The sequence below is a fragment of the Drosophila eugracilis genome, unplaced genomic scaffold, assembly GCF_018153835.1.
Source record: "Drosophila eugracilis isolate 14026-0451.02 unplaced genomic scaffold, ASM1815383v1 contig_367, whole genome shotgun sequence".
Lineage (NCBI taxonomy): Eukaryota > Metazoa > Arthropoda > Insecta > Diptera > Drosophilidae > Drosophila > Drosophila eugracilis.
This window is the reverse complement of record NW_024573224.1, coordinates 2,828,479-2,851,236: the sequence shown is the minus strand read 5'-3', so window position 1 is coordinate 2,851,236 and position 22,758 is coordinate 2,828,479. Positions and strand designations below refer to the sequence as shown.

General features: G+C 39.1%; 2 protein-coding genes across 3 annotated transcripts; both read right to left on the bottom strand.

Moving 5' to 3' along the window:
* Window positions 1-430: 430 nt before the first annotated feature.
* LOC108116262 (mitochondrial import receptor subunit TOM20 homolog) lies at window positions 431-1,142 on the bottom strand. The gene has a single exon (XM_017228051.2). It carries the CDS (start codon window positions 1,031-1,033, stop codon window positions 587-589), a length of 447 nt encoding a protein of 148 aa, XP_017083540.2. The 5' UTR covers window positions 1,034-1,142; the 3' UTR covers window positions 431-586.
* Window positions 1,143-3,665: 2,523 nt separating this feature from the next.
* On the bottom strand, window positions 3,666-18,662 carry LOC108116260 (tachykinin-like peptides receptor 86C). Of its 2 annotated transcripts, XM_017228050.2 has the most exons (8): window positions 17,506-18,662; window positions 8,220-8,365; window positions 7,753-7,966; window positions 7,523-7,657; window positions 5,663-5,743; window positions 5,237-5,584; window positions 4,966-5,084; window positions 3,666-4,830 (listed from the first exon to the last, which is right to left on the bottom strand). In XM_017228050.2, the coding sequence occupies exons 1-8, from the start codon at window positions 17,685-17,687 to the stop codon at window positions 4,535-4,537; spliced, it is 1,521 nt and encodes a 506-aa protein (XP_017083539.1). In that variant the 5' UTR covers window positions 17,688-18,662; the 3' UTR covers window positions 3,666-4,534. The 2 variants fall into 2 exon arrangements, with proteins under 2 accessions (XP_017083539.1, XP_017083538.1); XM_017228049.2 differs by having other exon boundaries at window positions 3,666-5,084.
* Window positions 18,663-22,758: the final 4,096 nt, after the last annotated feature.

The following is a 22,758-nucleotide window of genomic DNA, read 5'->3' as shown; positions in this document are numbered from 1 at the left end:
GACTGAGTTAAGGTCAGATTTACTCAATCAGCAAACTATTTGGCTTACTCAATGAAATAATTCACAATTTCTCTGTAGATTTAAGACATCCTTGCAGTGCAAATAAACAAGTACTTCAGTACAATGTCTTGTCAAGCAAATTTGTTTTAAATTCAAATGACACGGATAAGCTCTGGTTATAACTTCTGTTGACATGGCCACCAGGCTTTTTTGGCAAGAACCTTGATTGCAGATTTAAAATAGCTTAGTCGGGGCTAAGCAATCACTCCTACCACGAATCGAAACGCAGATGATGTGATGCCAATGGAAAATTTTACGCTCGACCTTATAATCGAAGTCATTAATTTGCTAACTTGGCTGATGGCTGGAAAGTTTCCGCACATTTGTTGGCCAACTTTACCTTGGCAACGAATAAAACAGATACCCAATACCAGTATACATTGTATGTATTTGGCCAAGATGCGTGAACCAAAGAATGTACACTGCGAGACTTGCGTCACAAAAAAAGTTTTCCACTTTCCATTTTCTCGGAGAAGAAAAAACCAGAGACCCTTAATTTTGGAATACATCGAGTGGGCCAAGTGGCCTATTCGAGGGCATTGACACTTTCCACTTCCATAATTGAAGGCGAGCTCCGTTCGGCGGACTCATAGGCATGCATCTTGACCAGCATCATGGTGAAGATCTCCACAGGCAACGTGTTCTGGAGTACCTGCAGCAATTTTCCTGGCTGGCTGCAGACGAGGAGCGCATTGATTAGATGATCCACACCGCCCTCAATGTCACCATTAGAGATCAGGCCATCGCCCTTGTGGATCTGGGTCATGAAGTACATCTCGCTGTCCTTTTCGCTGAAAGTAGCCGACGACGGAGATCCCAAGGACTGGCAGGTATTTTGATTTCGTCGTTCGTGCAACTTCCTCTTGAACTCCGGATCACTACGTCGCTTCTTGTCGAAGTACACACAATAGGCCATGAACAGCATTCCCGAAACGGCCGCCAGAACTTGGAATGCTCCACGCACTCCAATCATTTCCGAATTTTATTTTGTAGGTTTAACGGTTTTCTGACTGTTTAAATTTTCCGACGCTGGTTTCTGGACAACAAGTCTCTTCCTTGTGTGCTCCACAATGTGTCTATGCTCCCAGTGAGGTTGGCAAATGGATTGATAGATAACCACACGCTGCCTTAGCCTGACAAGGGATTTGAAAGGGCTAGCTACTGGAATTAAGTGTGATTGATTTGGGTTTAGTTTAGATTGATTTAGTCCTAGTTTGCCATCATAGCCAGCCATTACTAGGACATTTGCATTTCAAAATGCAGTTCGTTATAGAAATGTTAATTTTCATTCGTTAGCTTATTGATGATTACGAATTAATCCCCAGCCACTAAAATACCAACATAAACTGAAACGAAAAAAGTTGAAAACTATTTAACAACTTATTTATATGTTTAATTGCTTTTGCCTGTCGAATAAAAATAAAGAACTAAACTTTCCCAGCGTTGTTCTGACAATTATCTGGAGCATTGGCAATCACAGAATGGCTTTTCCGCCCTTTTGGAACTCTGCATTAAAAGTAACATGTTTTTATTTGCCAAAAATAAATAAATGAAATGCCAAACCAACGTGGCAGAAGGTAAAAACGGCTACTCTGACAGGAACATGGCCGTGACAGTTAGATTTACGAGATGTTGCCTTAATTTTGGTAATGCAATTGACCTCCAACCTTTTGGGCCAACCTTTGCCCATACCACTTTATTAGGCCAATAATAGTAGGCCCTTTAACTCGAATATGTATAAGAATTGATAAGGCATTTAATTTGATATGATACTTACCAATCGCAGAGACCTAATTCGAGACCAGACCACTCTAACTTGCTCTGGCAATTTGCGGTGTGACCCCAGGATTTAACCTCAGTCTGTTGCCAGGGCAATGCGGCACCATATGTGGAGATGGTAATAGAGAATCTTTTCAACCGATTTTTTCGGTTTGCCATTTCATTCCTTAAAGGCTTTTTTGCGGCTACCATGACAATGGTAAAAAAGGAGGCACAAAAGGAGGCTGACAAGTGGGCCAGCTGCGTAACAAACATCAACTTATTATGCAAATTGTTATTCTGGCGAATGAAGCTCTCTGCTCTGAAAGCTCTTCCGAACCCATCAAATCCTATTACCTCAAATAAAAAAGAACGCCGGCCATCGATTTCATTGTGAGTTGTGTGCAACAAGCAATTTAACGCATTAGCGCGACTTTCTCCTCCAACTGCCACAGCGGAGGCAATAAAAATGTAGCGCGTTGGTATATTGGTTTTTGGTTTTCTGGTCTTTGAGTTGGGGATTTGGTTTTGGTTTCGAGTTCAGTTCTAACCCGAATGTGCTGCAGTGAAACTGTTTGTGATTCAATTAGATAGTTGAATGTATCCCCCAAGTGGGTTCTCAATGGGGTTAGGAATCGTTTTTGGTTTCGGTTTGCATTTCAATTACACTCTGTAATCGCTTAGCATTATGCGAGTATCTGCTCACCCTACAATCCTCGAATCTGTTTGCCTTTGCCTTGAATACAGCGAAAAGCGAAATCCTTTAAAATTGAACTATTGAAAAGAAAATTGATGGCAATGGGGATGGGGTGACGCGGTTGAAAGACAGTGAACACAAGATATGATTTGAGAGCATTTGAAAGGATTCGTTTTTTTGTGAATTTGCATTAAAGGACCTTTCTCTCACCCATCCTCGCAAGCCAGCCCTTTGAACGTATTTGAGTAATAACTACACCCACATTAGTATGAAATCGTGCATGGGCAAGTTGGCTGAATGGGATTGGACTGTGTTGGCTTTGCATAAATAATGCGACTCCGAACATAATGGAATGCAAATTCCCTTTTGGGACTGGTCTAATGATATTACCAGCACATTTTCGCCTGGCGAATTACTGTTTATTCGAGCAAATTAATCCCAGCTTAATGTTCATTTCAAATTTTCAGTTACAATATTTGTCTAACCCTTGAGGTGAATGGGCAAAGTGCTTGAGGACATCTCTGTTCACTGACCACAATTATCTCGTCACGAAATGATGAACATTATCTAAATATTTTGTCAGATAAAAGTTTTGCCGTGTTAAGTTTATTCAAATTAATTACACACCTTGATTCGTCATTTCACAACGATTTTTACATATGTATATTTAAATTTTTAATAGATATACAGATGGCATAGGCAAAAACCATGAGGACATACTGCTCTTTCCAAATATTAACTGAACAACCCTGTGTGTTAGGACAAGTACTTTTAAGGCCCACTGTACAACTTTTAGCATAAGGTATTGGTAGAAGGCCCACTGTAAGATAAACTGAAGATGAAACAACTTAACAGTAAATAGTACCCATATATACTGTTATCTCTTTCTATCATGTCAGTTAGCCTTAAGAGATCGTAAGGTATACGAGCCTCGTATATGTCCACCTCGCTCACGGACAAGCGAACAAGGAGGAACAAGAATTGAAAAGACACTTGGTTTCTGACTCTCGAATATGGTGAGAATAAGCGAAAAAAGCTATGTCGTGGTGAGTTTTATACTTTTACACCCATTCACTGACCACAATCATAACCTCGTTACTAATTGATGAACACTATCTAAATATTTTGTCAGATAAAAGTTTTGCCAGGTTAAGTTTATTCAAATCAATTACACACTTTGATTCGTCATTTCACAACGATGTTTACATATATTTAAATATATATATACTCGTATATATATGTATTTACAGATGGCATAGGCAAAAACCAAACCAAACAACATGAATTCTTCTTCTAGTAATAGAGTGAGCTTTAAACAGCTTAAAGTGAGAGATTCCATGACTCGTTTAATTCATTTACTCAAACGAATGGCACAAACATATACGCAGAGATATATATATATGTAGTACTTCTTGTCAGATATACACGGAATGTATTTACAAACTTGGCTTAGCCTAAAATGTTTACAACAGTTAAAACTTACAGCTCTTCGATGGTTAAAGTGTCGATAGATTCTCTATACAAATACATACAAATTCAATTTATTGGTAAGTTTTTTCCTTCTTGCTGAAGTATTTTCTTTTGACAACCGGAAATTCGACTTTGACTTTGCATTAGGGTGGTTCGATTTTGGGGGATTTTAAAGTTAATAATAAAAACTAAAAAGTTGAAAGGGAAACCAAAGATACTTCGCTTCTCCATTAACTATTAATAAATAGCTATTAATAAATATTTAAATAAAAGAGAGTTAAAAAGTATATTCTAACCTTAAACCATGATGCCAATTTCCTAGAAATATTTTAAATCATATTAAGTTCTCCAATTTATTGAAGTGTTAAAACTTTCCTTAACCCCACAATCGATCCACCCTGCTGAGCCAACATTTATCTTCTCTTTGTGGGGTTCGGGTGTATGTACAGAGTAGAGTAAGCAGCGGCAAATTGCATTTCCCCCGCAGCGAAACGAAGCGATGGCCAGGATTCACAATCCGTTCCAGTGGCAGGACAAATCGGGACAACATCACAGCTGCTTGGGACTGAGCTCCACGGGATTATTGTCCTCATCACAGGAGATGTATTTGATTTTCACGCGCTGCCGCTCGCCAACACTGTTGTTAATCGAAAGGCAAAGTGGCGAACTAGTACCATCCGTCGGCCGTTCCATGATGCATTCGACGGCCGTTCGATTGGGTCCACCAATACCAGCACCAGTTGGGGTCTGTTGGGCATTCCGCTGATCTCGGCCAGTACTGTTGGCCGGCGCCTGCTGGATTTGCGTCTCCATGGTGCTGCGTTTCCACTGACTTTTGGTCTCCGCTGCGGAAGGTTGCGGGGGGAGTGGTGAGTGGTGAGACAAGTGCAACTGGGTCTGAGTCTGGGCCTGGACGGCCAAAATAGTCTGGGTGGTCTGGGGGGAGGAGTTGGGGAGCGAGTGGGCGACGGTGTACCCACCTCTTGTGTGCCGATGGGAGCTGTTCTTGTTCGTCAGCCGGCTCTTTGGTGAGTCAAATCTATGGCGGGTGAGGCCCACGCAGCAGCAGCAGATGATTCGCTGGAAGTACATCCGAAACCTGCAGAAATATACAAAATTGCAAGGCATTAAATTAACAAACACACTTCACATTCTATCTTTCTACACAACAAAGTTTAAATTTACTTTCTCCTGCAGTCAGATCTTTCTATATAATCTAATTTGCATATATATAGTGTTCAGTCCAATTACCTCTTATTCATCCAGTAGTAGATGAGCGGATTGACCATGGCATTGGACATGGCCAGCCAATAGAAACCGAGATACATGTGCTGCACGTACTTTGTGGATGCCACCTGGTTGTTGTGATAGGCGTAGATGAAGAACAGATGATACGGCAGCCAGCAGATGGCGAAGATGGACACGATGGCAATGAACATGCGCACCACCTTCCTCTTCGACTTCATGGACTCCATCTGGCGATCCGTATTCTCACCGATCGATCGACTGCCCCAAAGGACGCGACCCATCAGGGAATAGCAGATGAGCATCACTATCATGGGAATGCCGTAGGTCAGTACCAGGATGATTAGGTTGTACCTTAAAGGGATTAAAAATTTATCGTATGACAAAGGGAATATTTAAAAATAAATAGTATGTAAAGAAGGATTTACTTACGCATAATCCGCCATCGAAGTGGGATATCGTCCATCCGGCCACATCATAAAGCAAACTGTCCGCGACTTTCCGTTGTAATAGCTGGAAAATGTTTGAGTTCAATAGGTTATCGCAGGCCCAGTAAAGTATTCATTTAAATGTTTCAATACTCCGGAAACTGATAAATCAAAATTTTCATCATTTAATTACAGCCTTGTAAAAAGCTGTCAAGTTTCACGCTTCGATGGGTCTAAGCACTGGGGAAGTGGCAGAAGGGAAGTTGCCTTTTTTCAGGCATGACGAATTTCACGTTTGGCCCGTCAACAAATTGAAAACTTAATTTGCCAAATTATTAAGTATTTTATGCCCCAACGTTTCCGAGCACTTAAAAGGGCTTGGCTGCTGTCCTCGATCCACAAAATTACAAAAAAAAAAGTCCCACCTTTCTGGTTACCAGCACTTTTCCGGCCATTAAAAACGCTATGGCAACTGGTTGTGGCAGACAGGTCATAATTTGACCAACAATGTTTATGAGTGTGCCCGCCAAATTTGGTTGGACAAAAAGGGTGCAATTCATAAATAAAACTGATTGATTCAAATGGAAAATTGATGTTTTTCCTGGGAAATTTGGTCAGCAATTGGTTTAAGCCCCACATAATTTGATTTGACACGATTAAATGTTAACTTTATCATGAAAATGTATTTAATAAAGCTATTAGATAATTTTATTTTAATTAAATATTTCATTTTGGAGATACTAATATAATGAAGTTAAGGTTTATGAAGGTAAGAGTATATATTCCCAACTTCTCTTAACGATTCAATTTGTTAGTTCGCAGAAAGTCATGATTTTCGGAAGGCTAATCTGAGTTTTTTCCTGGTTTACTTTCTCACTTTCTAGCTCCTTTGGGGCTTCCTCGAATATGTTCATCCAATTTGGCTTTTTCTAGTCTCCTCTAAATCGTTCCACACGTCCATATCTATCCCAGGTTCACTCCCTTCTGTACTATATTATATGTCCTTGTCAGAATTTGCCATCTTTTGACTCTCTTTGCTCCTCGTCCTGGCTATTCTTTATCACATTTTGATATATGAACTTGCCATCTTTATTATGCCTGAAGTCTGTTACCCTGGGAGACCTTTTATCCCGTCTAAGGCTGTTGCCTGTTGAGAGTCTAAATAAAAAATGCTTCAATTCTATTAAACAGGACACCCGACCGCTCCATTTCGCCAGAAATTCACCGCTCGAATGTTGCAAATTTGCGTAAAATTCAAATGAAGGCGTCGGCGGAGTCGAGGCGACGAGGTGATTTAGATGGATGTGGATGCTTATATCAACACCGAAAATGGCCGACGGAGAGAAAAATAAGTGGGGAGACATGAAAAAATATGGTAGTATTTCTGGAAGGTACACGGAATTTCATTTTATATTTGTTTGGCCTCTCAAATCGATACAGGAGCCGCGGGAGATGCTGCTCCACACTACCACTCCGCAGGGAGCCTGGCCAACCCGTAAGCCCTGGCTTACAAACTTGTTTATGCCTTTGCGTTTCGTGTTTCGCGCTAAGATTAAACAGAAACAAAAGGGAGAACGTTGGTATACGAACCTTGAAATACCCTGGGATTATAGATTCATTTATGTGACTATATTAAAGATTGTTAAATACTATAAATATGTGGTTGCCTGGAAAGTTATTAATATCTTGAATAAAGGTGTCAAAAAGTAAGACTTTAGTTTAAGACTTTGAAGTGATGAAAGTTCCCAAGAAATCCTTCATTCTTATACTAATAACCTCCAAGAACATTCCTCACAGACAACCCCTCAATCAAACTCATGATACCCTGTATTGAAGACCGAATTCAAGGCAATTGCCCACTTACTGCTTGGTCATGATGCTGGAGTAGAGCAGACAGGGAGCCGACAACACACAGCTGAGTGCCCAGATCAAGACCAGGATGATGCGCACCTTCCGACGCGACGTGCGGCGCTTCAGCGGATGCACAATGGCGATGTATCTGCAGGATGGCAGGAAGCGGATGTGCCGACGCACAGATTAGATGACGCTGGAGGAGACTTTAGAGTGGAAGAGAGGTGGAATGGCGGGACTTACCTATCGAAACTTATGGCCACAAGCGTGAAGACCGAGGTGGAGACCGTGACGTTGGCCACGAAATTGTTGATTGTGCAATAAATCGAACCGAATGGCCAATCCGAATTCAGCATGAATATAAAGTTGAAGACGCAGTTCAGCGACGACATCAGCAGGTCGGCAATGCTCAGGTTCAGCAGGAAGTAATTTGTGACTGTCCTCATGCTGCGATGTCCTGCAGAGGTATTTGGCCAAGAAAAAAAACCGAATTAGACGAAAAAACACAAAGAAAATCAAGAAAATCGTGGAAATGGGAAAGGCCAAGGAACAGACGTGATGGCCAAGACCAAAATTGTTAGATCTTTGGTTGACGGAGTGGGGCCAATGCGGCGTATACGTGATGCTGATGATATTTTCGGATTTATTTTTTTTTTTGGCAACTGCTTTAAATCAGCTTTTGGGGAATCAAGTAAATCGACAACGCTCACCTGTTACAATCCAGAGAACAATACCATTCCCGGCAATCGCCACAAACATCATCAGTCCGAAAATGATGGCCCAAATCGTTTTCTGCTCCCATGGTAACTCGTACGGCCGTGTTGGCGATGGAAACAGGCACTCGGTTAGAAAGTCTCTGTGGGCGAATCGAAAATAGACACAAATTTTTATTGCAAAAATTGCAAACATGATAGGACAGAGACGGCTGATGGAAATTTGTTCCGAAGGGAAACATTTTCGAAATGTTTCTTCAACCAAAAAAATCATTAAAGCTTTAGTTACGTTAGTTTTTGGATACTCAAATCAAAGGAAAAAAACTCACTTAAGTTACTTACTTACTCACTTTATCAAACTTAAGCCTTCTTTTTCCAATAGTTAAAACAATTTAATATGCTGAACCTCTCTCATTCTCTTTATAAAAACATAAAACTGAATAAAATCCCAAGAAAGGTTGTTAAAACTCTTAGGATTTTCCAAAAATACGCTTAAATTAAACGCATATTTCACAGAGGGAATTCCTTTGAAGAACAACCGTCTTTAATCCAACTTTTTTCTTGGCCACCCTTCGGGGCAAACAATATTTGGCAAATTCAATCACAGAATGGCTGAAAGTTTGCGATTTGGCAAACCTTTTCAGAGCTGCGTGTTCATCTTCGCCTTAACAATAACAATAGGAAACCAATGAAGCACAAGATGGGCGAGAAATCCTTAAAGGAAACTTCCCACAAAAGAAGTGTCCTTATCGATATTGAAGCAGCAGTAGCAGTAGCAGTACCAGCAACAGCAGTAGAACTATGTTGCTGGAATTGCTTGGTAATTTCATTGGACCAACATCCGTTGGCCAACGGAAACGCGTAGCTGGGCTTTAGAACTAGCAGGAGGAGCAGGAGATTTAGGTCCTTGGAACTGCAGATCCGATTATCATATCGAGCATTATGCTAATCACAGCAACAGGACTGGTGATGCGCAGAACATGTCGCTAATTATTTCGATGGGTGTCTTTGTCTTTGTTCGTATTTGGTGGTTGGTGGTTGGTGGGTTTCCCTTTGATTAGCTCGTGGCTGCATGAATGGTAAATCCTATTAATTAGAGGAACCTTGTTCGATGATTGTCAGTGTGGGAATTATCCGCAGACTCTTTCTCTTTGCCTGGGTTTGCTTTTGTCTGAGTGCCACAGGGCGTATGAGCAATATCAATGAGCCATGTTCTACTCTGTCGATTTTCTATTTGTGTGTGCCATAGCTGGCCTGTTCAAAATGCAGCAGCAGACACAATTCCAACGAAAATTCAATAAACGAATTGTTCACATTCATCCATTTTCATTGCTATTGCCAGTTGTCTTTCAGGCATCAAATTTCCCACTTTCCTTTTATGTCTAACCATGATTGATGCCCTGATTGATTGGTATTGTTTGGCCCACAAAATATTCGACTAGCCGCCGGTTCATATATTACTTTGAAATTAATTGGGTTCTGTGGTCCCAATTAAAGTCCCACAAGTCCGACGGGATTAAATTACCAAACATTTAGCTGCCGAAATTCTAAAAATTGTTGCTGGCTTCTATTTTTGCCGTCTCTAGTTTTATACATTTCACTTTCGAATGTTGTCAAAAGGTTAGCCGTATTGGTTAGCTGCTTTTAACCGTATTGCCACATACGAGTACGTTCATATTTCCAATCAATAAACTTGAAAATGAAATTCCGGTCAGTAAACTGTAGGATTGTGAAGTGGCCAAACGAAATTGATGAATTTGTGTGAACTTGTTTATTTGCATTGGAGAAAAGCAAAAAAAAATGTGTTTTCATGCTTCCTAATTGAGTGGAGCTTACAGCTTTTTTTATTATTTATTCCATTTTCTTGATCTTATTGAAGATTAAAGGTTCTACATAAGCTAAACTAATTAATTATGAAAGTTTAATTCGGAACTCGAAAATACTTTTCTATTTTTAGACTTCGCAATTACTGAGGTTTTATATTACGAATGAAAATACTTGGCCATAAATTCGCCTAAATTTGGCTACACTGGCTCCTGATATATCGCATTACATTCCATTTATTTATCTGCGATTCGTCTATCGATTTCACATTTAATTAGATATTTAGCATTGGGCAGAAACAAACAAGAACTCCATTAATTACACAGACATGAAGTCAGTGTAACAATGGTCTATAATCAGCATTAAATGGGCGCGATGTAATACCCAAAATATGTATATTAGATATGTTATTGAAATGTTGAACACACAAAATAGTTTACGTAAAGTATGTGCTAATTGAACTGCCATGGCCATATTTTAGATATTATTAATATGTACGAATTTAAATGGGCTATAATTAGCATTTTCGTTTTACTGATGGCAAATTATGCAAGCATTTTAATTGGCTCAATGCACGCCAAATGCGGATGCAATATCTGAATATTTTCCAGAGGCATTTGCATATTTGCTTAAATTCCTTAAAATTCCTTTAAAAAAATGCGACAAAATTCGCTCACCTTTTAAATTGCAAACTTTTCGTTGCCTACTTTTCTGAGCTTCTCCAAACTTTCAGCTTGCTTTTCTATTATGATAATTGCTGTTGTCTTAAGAACTTTTCACTCATAACAAATACGGGCCAAAAAAGTTACCCAGCAGATTTATGGCCTCCTGCGATTGCAGCTGACTTTGGTATCCTCTTCATGCCAAAAACGAAGAACAAAAGGCGGCGAGTCAAGTCCCGCCCCTTACATTTTCAGCCTAATTTAAGCAAATTTAACTTGATTAACGTAATTTGTATTTTTCCTTTTTGCTCCCTGCTTCTTTTATGGCTGCCTAATTAAGTTTGATGCCATTATAAATCCGTGCTAAACTCCAGTTTGTTCCTGTTATTATAATAATCATCATCATTCATGGACGGAAGTGTTTGGCCTTCAGAAGCCAACTAATTACTTCCGTGTGGAAGTGACCGACCATTCTCTACAACGTACTTACATGCATACTTATAATATTTTCTGTTGCCTTTCTGTGGCATTCACTCGAAATTCGCATAATGACAGTGGGGATTTTCGGACAGGCTTTAAGCCTCAGCGAATTTTTGGCAGTAATAACTGCGGGAAGTTGGCATCGCTCCGCTTTCGTGGTATATATTTGGCCCCTGAGTATGCAAATTTTCGATGGAAAGGAATTTTCCGTGGATTCCTTAAAAATTTCGCAGCAAGTTTGGCAGCCCAGGGAATTGATTTCTTTCATATATATTTTCGTTTTTTTGGGTTCTACCCGCAAACTCCCAAAAGTGTCAGCTGCTTTGGTTCGTTAAAGTGAAAGAATGTCGAGTGGCTTTTCGACGGATGTCCTGGAATCAATACGATTGCAATATATATTCGTTTTTTTTTTGCTTTTGGAGAATTCTTCTTCCTTCTGATTGAATTGATTTTGCGGTTGTTTACTCTTACCATATGCAAAAGCACACATCCTTTTTTGCCAGCTCGCCAAACTTCCGCTCAAATGATTTGGCCCCATGTTTAAATTATGACCTCTACGGGGTGGGTAACTTTCACAAATTGCGGTAATTATTATAAATCAATGGGCAATTACTTTAATCAGTGTTTTCGCCAGATGCACAGCTATTTAAATCCACATTTATTGGTAATTTGAGTTTGGATTTAACCTACTATATAATCGATGTAATAATCTAAACTTTCATAAAACACAAAATGAGACGTCACACACATGGGATCCTTATCATATTATTTCCAGGCCAATCAAGTGCATTATGAATTGAGTTTTCCCAGTCAATTAGAAACATTAAAAGAAATTATCATCGATTATAGTTTGCCCTTCGGTAATTTCCTGCTCATGGGGGGCCCAAACAAATTGCCCGTCATTAGGTGGCAGTCAGACGAGTTTATCGTCGCTCTCAAGAAGGTGAGTTACTCACATTAACTTGGCTAATAGTCGGCGACCCCCTATGAAGGCCCTCTCATACCGAATGCCCCCTTTAATGTACTTGCAAATTGCGCACTATTTCCCTGGAACCGCTTCGGTTAACATGTTTCGCATTCGCATCGCGCTCTTTATAATATTCCCGTAAATATTTTATGCATGACGAACCGACGATGCAACCCAAATTGGCGGTCTTGCGGCTACTTTATTTCCCTAGCCATATTCGTACCCGGCACTTTGGTTCTACAGTTCTCTGGTTGCCTGAGTTCTCGGTTTCCTTTGCGTTTCTTTTCCGGTTACTGCACAGTTGAGAGGCCGAAGCCAGGGTAGATCAAGGTCCTTAGTTTTCGCACCAGAAAATGTACCGCATTGAGCATGCCACACGCAGGTTGCAAGTTGGCCCGCCGTGTTTTTATAGTTGAGGCGTCAGCTAACTGGTAACGAGTAACGGGTAACTTCTGCAGCCAAAGTCAGTTGCCAAAGTCGGAAAAGTTATGGAGCTGCAAGTGTCACGTAACTTAAAGGCTCCCCGGCATAAAGTTGCTGAAATACTAATTTACTGGGGCGATGAAGTGACTTTCAAGGGGATCTTAAGTGCCTGATAATTGGATTTCTTCTAAGTAAATATCCAGCAAATTCATATTTTGTAATCCTCTGCTAAACTTCTGGCACTTTTGGCATAAACAGACTTGTTTTCCTAGGAAACAAAAATAGAAATTGTTTTCCTAAAAGACAGCAAACATAACGAGGCTAAAAATAAAGTACTGGTAACCAAAAATTTTAGAAAATACATCTCGAAAGCTAATAATTGGCCTGCCAGTACCGTATTTTTCCTCCTTCAAGACCTACATTTTCCTGCAGTGCTTTGTTTGCTCATGTGAGTGGTGTCGCAGCCAGTAGATAAGTAAGGTCTAATGCTCATCGATGCCTGACAAATGGCGGCTGTCACTGGCACCTTCGCTCCCAACCTTCTCGGCCAGAATCATCATCGTTGACAGGGCAAAAACAATGCGACCTTAACATGGGGTTTCCACTTGAATTTTCGACACGCTCCGCAAATGAGGCCATTTTCAATTTCAGAATTTATGAACGGAGGTGGTCATGGTCCCTCAATTCACTGCCAACCCTTCGGAATCCTGCACCTCTGCACCATAGCACACACACACACACACATGCACTTGACAGAGCAATCGAGAGTGTTGATGACAATGGTGGCAGGACAATGCGTAAATGAAACTTTCCATGTTGTTTGCCATGGAGTGGCCATTAAATTTTCATGCCTCTGTCCTAATATCTGTTTCATTGGCGGCCCTGCAACTATATTACTGTTGCTACACCCACCCACTGCCTGCCTGCCCACTGCAAAAATCCACTCCGCACTGGGGACTTGTTTTATGTTTTTGGTGAGAAAAAGTTAATTGAAAAATTTGTCATATGCAAATTACTCAACTTGTCCGGAATGTGTACTGTCCTTCCTCAGTCCTCAGTCCAGTTTCCCTCGAAATGGCCAGCATTATTTTTGCAAAAAATCCTTGTTAGGCCCCGAAGCCATTTCTACTGAGCTGGGGCTTAGCTATCGATGAATAGACATAAACAAACTGCTCCCGACTGGGGCACAAAGGAGGAGTAGTCCTTTCGTGTTCCATCTTGCTTCTTTCCGGACCTAATCCAAACAATTTCTTTCGATTTTCCTACGGAATGTTACAGTTCGAGGCGTCTCGAACGGGTTCTTTAGCTTGTTTAGCTGACTACAGGAGTAATTTTTGACTTGGCTAGATAAATTACACTGTTTAAATGGGATTTTGGAAAGGATTGAAAGGATTATCTCCTTGGAATATGAAAAGTGCAGGGCAAACATAACAGAATGTTCTTCAGAGGAAGCATAAAAAGTCTTAAGAAAGTATTTACATTAAATTCATATTTAAAGCCACAATAAAATAAAGTTAAATCAAAAAGAAATATTAAAAATAACCATTTAAATTAGCTAAAGTCATATACATTATATCATTGATTTGAAAAATATTTAGGATCTATTTAAATTAGATTCCTGCTTTCTCATACGAGCACATCTCGAATCAAAAGCTAAAGAACATTCCCCATTCGGTGCTTGCCAATATCGATGAACACTTCTTGTTTTTATGTGGGCCATCCATTCTGATTGGATTTGAGTCTGGCCATAAAAATGCCAAAGCCCCGATGGACACCAGCAGCAGCAGGAGCACGAGCAGCAGGAGCAACAGCAGCTAGAGCCGTCGGGATATGGACTAATGTCGTGTGTCCTTTGTTGTGCTGGGCTGTTATCATTGGGCAAGTATCAAAATCAATAAGCGTACGAAACGCCATAAACATCAAATTCGAAAGGATGCGTTCTCTCTCTCTTTAAATCGACTGACTGACTGACTGGCGAACCATTCGCCATTCCATCGTTTTGTAATAAACTTTGACATTGCGTATACGCACTCACGCACTCAAGTGTGCGGGCAATGTGGGCAAAGCCCATACGCGTGTCGAAGGTGAAACTGACAAGTTCTTTCCATCAATAATCCATGGGAAATGTCCAAGACATTTGCCCTGATTGAAGTAAACATAATGAGCTTAACTCGAGACAAGCGGCAGGCAATTCACCTGCCTTAGCAAAGGTTCTACAGAGTAAACAATTTTATTTGCCCAATTAGTTAGGATAATGTTATGGGAGGCAGTATTAAATATGAGGGATTTATGTTGATTGATTAGGATATGTTTTTAATGAATTTTCAGACGCTTAAAACTTAAACTTAAAATACTTTTTTAAGATAAAAATTCCTAACAAAGAAGTTCTGATGACCACCCTGCCATTCCCAAACTGTTTCCATTTCACCAAAATGTTTCCAAAGCATTCTTAATTAGTGAGTTAATCGAGTTAAACATGACCTCGTTTTCTTGCTGTGCACCAGTCCACTTTCACTTACTTTCTCTTTCACAAAGAGCATTAAACCCCGAGGCTTAGGACCCAAATATAGAACATCGAACAACAATTGCAACGTCGTTTTGTTTGTGTCAAAGTTTTTCGAGGATTTCGTTCGGGTTGGGCAGCCAGAAGCTTTGCATTTGTCGGAATTTAATTGTTTGTTTCGCTCTTTTGCCCCCCTTTTTTTTTATTTGCGTAGTTTGTCACCTAACACAGGATGCTGGGGGGGAGGAAACAGTTGGAAAAAGTCCTTTCAGCTTATTCTGGCACTTGGCACTTTCTATATTGAAAAGGAATAATTATAATAGATGTTTTCCACAAAGTGCTGCGGGAGTGGTGACCCTAAATGGAAAATGGCAATTTAGAGTGAAAAACCTTGATCAGTTTTTTAGTTTTTTATATGTAACTTGGGACTTAAAGACGTCAGTTTGTTGCCCCGTCAGTGGTCAGCGGTTATAACCTCTCACTTTTAAATTAAAACCACTTCGTTGGAAGTATTAAATTAGCTTACAGCCTTTTCTGGGAAATCTTTTTATAAAAGCTCAATTTTGATTATATTTATAGTCGTAATGAGTAAGCGTATTCCCTAGAAAACTTCAAACGTTTTCATGGAAATTAAGTTAACAATTTGTAGCTATTTTGAAAATCAAACAATCAAATCAAATCAATAAATTATTTTTTTTTTGTGATATTTAATTTCCTTAAAACTTGCCAAAAACTTTATAATTGGAGGCAATGAAGAGAACTCAAGGCATAAACAACAACCCCCCACTCTCGCAATTTTCCAACGAAAAACAATTAAAGGACATCCGGCAAAACAAAAGTTCGTGAAACGAGATTGCAAAACAAGTTAAGAGTTCAATTAACCAGGCTCCACTAGGAACCAAAATAGATCCATTCTTGGCCAAATGAGGGCAATACCAAGTAAATATTTATCCTTTGGCTGGACTTTTCCTTCTTGATTGGCTTATTGTTTCTGTAGTGCCGTAAAGTTTTGAGTTATTACGCAATACTCGCATTTGCGGCAACCCATTAATCTCACTTTGCGGTTGGCTTTGGTCCGAATGGAAAAGTGGCTTTATATAGCGCCAGCGGTTTAATTTCTTGCTTAACCGATAATAATTGCCCTGATTAAAACGTATTAAGTGGGCTTTATATGTGGCCTTGGCAACTCCTTCAGGAGTCATTCATCCCATTAATAAACGCGGACCGCGCTTAGCACTTCGATGGAGGAGTTCAATTCGAGTTCACTTTTTAAACATTTTTTCGATTTAACTTAAATGGGATAATTAATATCGAGACTTTGATTGGTTAACTAAACAATGAGAGTCTATCAACATAATTGATATTTTCAGTGCGGTTTTAATGGCTAAATATTGGTTTTATAATGGACTCTAATTACGTCTAAATCTGTGCAACTATATTGGTTTTTTGTTTAACTTTCATTATGCAATTAGCTCATGGCTCATTCTAAACGAAATCATGAAAATTATCACTTTATGGTAATTTAAATTACTCTTTTAAGGTGTAAAAATAAGTTCATTCATGTATTGGCTAAGGGCTTTAAAATCAATTAATATTTCATTAGCAATAAACTAGTCATTATTTAAAATATTTTTTTATCACCGCTCTCATAGAAAATTGATTTAATTTGTCAACTTCAGCAGATTGCATCACATAACCTGTTTTAAATTTAATTTAATTCTGCAGTCATTACATGCACGTAATTAATAAATAAAAAACAGAAACGCCCTTAAAAATCCTGCGTGCTTAAACCATTTAAGATGGCTGCGTGACCAAAGGCATTGGGTTTGTATTATTTCAAAAATAATCAGATCAGAGCCTAAACAAATTTACTTTCTCTAAAGCTTTTTCTATGTAAGGGTTCTCAGGATTTTATAAGAATCAGAAAGTTCACTTTCCCTGACCACACTCGCAAAAATTGCATTAGGAAAAGTTTAGAAAAGGAATTAGTTATACTTAATACAAAACTTCCATTCCAAGGCACTTATTTTCACTTTCTTAATATCAAGACACTAGGAATTTCTAATTTTATATTTTTACAGACTTTGATAATTATTAAAAAATTAGAAAACCTTAAATATTCCGAGTGCAGCGACCCAGTGAAAAACGGACGAACGGCAAACACGTTTATCAGCCGTCAGGACTGGGAAACTTTATTCAATTTAAGCTCTCGCCGCGGATAATCAGTTGGCCCTCATCAACTGGCCAACTGGGTAACTTGGCTTATTCCGCGAATCGGTCCTAACTCTACCGTTTAATTTGCATAACTTTGTGGAGGGCACGGACTCGAGAATTTCAGCGAAAATGGACGAAGGGCGTACTAAACTAGACTCTGTTAAGAACTTAAACCCTCCTGGAAGGCCAAAATGGAAAAGCAGCACTCACTTTGCCTCGTTGATGCTCTCGAGATTATCCCGGTTGTCGATGATGCTCGACAGGAGGCTGACCACCTCGGTTCTGTTGAGACTGCCGAGGAGCGTAGTGTTCACAATGCTATTCAGCTCGAAACGCCGAACGGCCAGGATGGTGCAGTTCACCAGCAGCTCGGTGTCCACAATTTCCGACATTTTCCAGTCTTTAATCGGGATGGCGGGAACGTTGCGTAATGATCCCGCTGCACTTATGCCACATTTAATAGCGCAGCGCCATAGAAACCATTGAGTTCGACGGATTTCTCTGCGGACCTCCGTCTCTTAATTTCTCCGTAATAGCAGAGCTTTCACTTGATCCTCTTTTGTGGGGGCGAAGCGAGCGCTGGCGTTTTCTTTCAAGGAATATTTTCTTTTTATGTTCTTTCAACTGCCACCCACATGCAATCTCCTGCTTTTTAATTTTGGGGGACGGTCAAGGACAAGCTGGCACTTAACACTGCATGTGGTCAGCTCCCGTCATTTCCTCGAAAAACTTCCAAGGATTCACTTTTTTAAAATCACTTTAAGTGATGGAGTAAATTAAAACGATAAATTATCTGATCTTCTTGCGAAAATGTGTTTTAAATTAACAAAGTTAAAGCTTACATTATGGTTAGTGTAATATTTTTGTTTAAGTAGTTAAATACTTTTTTATTGAAGGGTTAAAACTAAAATTATTCCACTGCATTAACTCTCATAATTCTTTTGGCGCTTCACTTTTTATCCACACGTTTACTAATTAATAAATTCTTAATCAGTTTGTCACCTTCAATTGAGACTTTGTTTACTAATTGGTAGTTTTTTTCAGAAACCATTTTAATTCATATTCCATTTTCCATTTAAATGGCGAAAAAATGTCGTACGATTTCATGACTTGACGAGCATTTAAATTACATTTTTTAAATCACTTTTATGCACATTTTTTACTTTCAACTTTTGTTTACATTCGGGACTTTTTTCCACATTTTGTGGCCTCTTTTTTTGGCCAACTATTGGCATCTGTGCTTTTAGCAGGCTTAAAGCAAACACAAACACACACACACAATGGCAATTCGCACGTACACACACACACACAGAAGTCACCGTTAGTTGGCAGGACTTTATATTTCTTGAAATAGCGCCCGCGCGTTGTTTAGCGCTGTAAGTGCCGCCGCCGACTGAAAAGGTTTTGTATGGAAATGGTCGAAATACTAAGTCTGCAGGCTCCTACTGCCGACGTCGACGTCGCTGTCGCTGTCTCTGCCTCTGTCGTTGACACGAGCAAGTCAACACGCACTCGCCTAAAAGCTGGCAACATTGAAACGCACAACCTGTTGAGAGTATGCCAGCAACATTACTATCCCAGCAACATGTTGCAGAACTCGTTTTTATAGCAAATCTGAAAAATAATAAATGGTTCTACATCAGTAAGATAAATGGGGTCTGTGGAGCCTGAATAGGCTGTATCTGTTATAATTAGTTGGTTTTTGTCTGCCTTTTTTATGAAAGCAGAAATGATAGAGAAATCTTAAAGGAAGGGGCTCTGAAATATGGGGAACCTTACCAATTATGACAATATTGGGATGAATTCAAATATTAAGACACTTTCTGAACAGATTTCAGTTATTTTAACATTGTCACTATTAGGTACCATTTAAAATGAAAAATGATGTTAGCCTAACCCTTTATTACTAAGACTTTTTTCTATTTAAGTTCTCATTCACAAGAAATAACAATAGAATCGGATTTCCAAGAATCTAGAAAATGGTTTTTCTTTCCACTGAATTTGTTGCCATTTATAAAACCACTAAAAACCTGTCACATTTCTCTTTAACTTATATACATACGAGTGTTATTGTCGTGAGCTTTAGATTTCCGTTGCAAACTTGTTAATAATATCAACTTAACGTTCTTTCTTTTCTGATTGCAACCAAGTAAAATCCGTAAAGAAACTTTACCAACTGTTGCCTTAAAACTAGATGGCACTTTTACTTGGTGCAATCTGAAATTTCGTAAGTGTTGGCTATTAATAAATCACAGAAAGTTTACCACATTGCCATTTTAGTTGTGCCAACTTTATTGTACTTCTTCATAATCCCCTTGGAACTGCTTATTGTTCAGTTCACCTAAAATACTATATACTTTTTGTGTTTGTTTCAGTTTCACTTTTACTTTCGACATCGTGGTGCTATGATGAATGACCTGTAAATGATGGCAGAGGACACGGTTCACACCCCACCCTCACCCACACATCCACACCTACACAGACACAAATTGAGGAACACCCACACACTTGCTCGTACAAAGACCATTTCAAGGACTGTTCAAATGACCTATTGTGATTGTGTGTATGTTTTTGGTGTGTGTGTGCGTGTGTTTGTTTGTCGTATTTTGTGTTTGCTAATGTCTGGAAATGTTTATGTCTGCCGCTCTATCTGCTCCCCGTCTGCTCCCTTTGGCCCTATGTGATTATGACTGTCCATTCAGGCGGATCCTGCTGCTCCTCCTTATGGTTAGATACCCACACAAACAAACATGAAACTATGTACCTCATTTCTGCCCAGGGCACGCACACACTTACACGCATATGCATTTCCATGTTTAGCTTTTTTTACGATCTTGTTTCGTTTAGTTTATAGCTTACATTTAGCCCCGCCCCCCCGGACAAAAACACAAACACAGCCACCCATTACGCCGCCCTAAGCATATTTCTGCACATTTTCGGGGGCTTCCCTGTTTATATTCACGGCGATTTATGCATGTTTATTATGATAAATTTATGCGCATTTGTTGTTCTGGCATTTTTATGGAGTGCGCGGGAGGACAGGGATTTTTTCTCTCTCCAAATAGAGAACTCTAAAAACGCAGGGCAATGTGCTGGAACTTTGGCTAATATATATGCATTAAACAGGCTTTTAGGCAAATTTTTTAGAAGAAGTGTGAGTGGAAAATTTTAATTTAAAAGTGAAAGTAGAGGATTTTGAACTTTAAATACCCAGACTTAAACTCGAAAACAAAATGAAATTATTTTGTGCATTCAGTTAGAAAGTTTTCTGATTATGTGAGTATTTGCATAGCATACTTCAGCGGGCGTAGTTGGTACAACAAATACGGGTTTTCCCCCAAAACTAAGTTAATAATGGTCCAAATATGGAAGTTAATACCTGGTTGAACTTTTTTTTGATTCTGATTCCTAGTCGAACTGCATTCACAGTTTAAAATGGCATATTTTGCACATTTTTCGCCAATTTTAATGATGTTACCCCTCATTAAAAATACGAAATTCGGTTTACCTACATTTTCCCCTGAAAACGACAGTATTGTTCCGATAACTAAGCCAATAATGGTCCAAATATGGAATGTCATATCTTGTACGGCTCGTAATTTGATTGCTATGATTCCCAATCGATTTGCATTCAAATCTGGGAAACTTCATTTTTGGCCCATTTTTGAAAATTTTGATGATGGTACCCCTTATCAAAAATGCGAAATTTGGGCCAAAATTGGTTTCCCCAAAATCGAAAAACGAGTGATAGGGGTGGTTAGTATTGGTCGTTAGCAGCACAAAAAAGTCATTCTTTTGGCTGTGCGGCTTGTTTTGACCGAGCTAGAGCTAAAAACCCGAAAATAATATTGCAAATTTCTGTTAAAAATCGGTTTCCTGATTTTTTGGCCCTTAAAACAGAGCTCACACCAAAAAATCAGAACAATAATGATAAAAGCAAGTATAGGAGTCTTAAGTTTCGGTAGTTAACTGCATAAAACAGTCATTGTTTTAGCGATGCGACTTGTTTTCACAAAGTTAGAGCTAGCAAACGGCAATAAAACCGAAATCACTGCTGTTAAAAGACGTATACTTGATTTTCGGCGCAAAAAAATCAGTTTTTTAGCCATAGCACAGCCAAAAATAGTCCGAATATGGAATGCCATACCCCGTATGGCTCGTATTTTGATTGCAATGATTCCCAATCGAGTTGCATTCAAATCTGGGAAACTTCATTTTTGGCCCATTTTTGAAAATTTTGATGATGGTACCCCTTATCAAAAATGCGAAATTTAGCCGAAAATTGATTTTCCCAAAATCGAAAAACGAGTGATAGGGGTGGTAAGTGGTGGTCGTTAGCAGCACAAAACAGTCGTTCTTTTGGCTGTGCGACTTGTTTTGACCGATCTAGAGCTAAAAAGCCGAAAATAATATTGCAAATTTCTTTTAAAATTAGGTTTCCCATAACTAAGACAATATGGGCCCAAATATGGGATGTTTTATCTCGCTGAGCTTGTTTTCTAATTCCTAATTGAACTATATTCACCGTTTAAAATATGAAATTTTGGCCATTTTGTGCAAATTTTAATGATGTTACCCCTTATCAAAAATGCGAAATTTTGTTTCTCTTTACTTACCCCTCAAAGTGACAGTATTGTGCCCATAAGTAAGCCAATAATGGTCCAAGCATGGAAAGTCATATCTCGTTGAGTTTGTTTTTAAATTCCTAGTCAAACTGTGTTCACAGTTTAAATTGATCAAATTTTGATATTTTGCATATTTTGATGATGGTACACCTTATCAAAAATGCGAAAATTGGTTATCTCAGATTTTCTCTTCAAAATATCAGTCTTTTGCCCATAACTAAGCCAATAATGGTCAGAATATGGAATGCCATACCTCGTAAAACTCGAAATTAAATTTCTAGTCAAACTGCATTTAAAGTTTAAAATGTCAAATGTTGGGCATTTTTCGCAAAAAAGGCTGAAAATATAGAAAATACGAAAATTGGTAATCCCTGATTTTCTCCTAAAGATGACAGCATTATGTCCATAACTAAAAAGAACCTATACTAAAAAGGAAGATGTGCTAATAAATTTATAGCTTAATATGCTGTTACTTAACTTCCTTATGAATTCATAACAACCTAAACCCAACACTCACTGATCAAAAAAGCAAAGATGACTCACAGCATCTGATTGCCGGAATAAAGTCCTGAGGGGTTCAGTTAAGTCTCGTCAATAAACTGAACCGAAATAAGTGCAGACCAAACTACGCAGATGACTCAATATGCAGAGACACATGCTCGTATAGAGATTTTTGCGAACTGTGGGGGAGACCACTAACAACCGGCGAGGGAACCGCCCCAAGTCAACATGTGTCAATTACCGCTTGACTTTGTTTTGACAGCCTGAGAAATAGGTTAGTTTCCCGGGTCGACTAGGAAAGTGGCCAGAGAAATAGGATACTCTCGCTGCCTGTTCT

Excerpts from the sequence above, each read along its gene's own strand:
- LOC108116260 (XM_017228049.2), bottom strand. The coding sequence starts at position 17,687 with ATGTCGGAAATTGTGGACACCGAGCTGCTGGTGAACTGCACCATCCTG. Across the intron at positions 7,658-7,752 it reads GTGGCCATAAGTTTCGATAG|ATACATCGCCATTGTGCATC; the intron begins GTAAGTCCCGCC and ends GCCATCCTGCAG. Across the intron at positions 5,085-5,236 it reads TACTACTGGATGAATAAGAG|GTTTCGGATGTACTTCCAGC; the intron begins GTAATTGGACTG and ends ATATTTCTGCAG.
- LOC108116262 (XM_017228051.2), bottom strand. The coding sequence starts at position 1,033 with ATGATTGGAGTGCGTGGAGCATTCCAAGTTCTGGCGGCCGTTTCGGGA.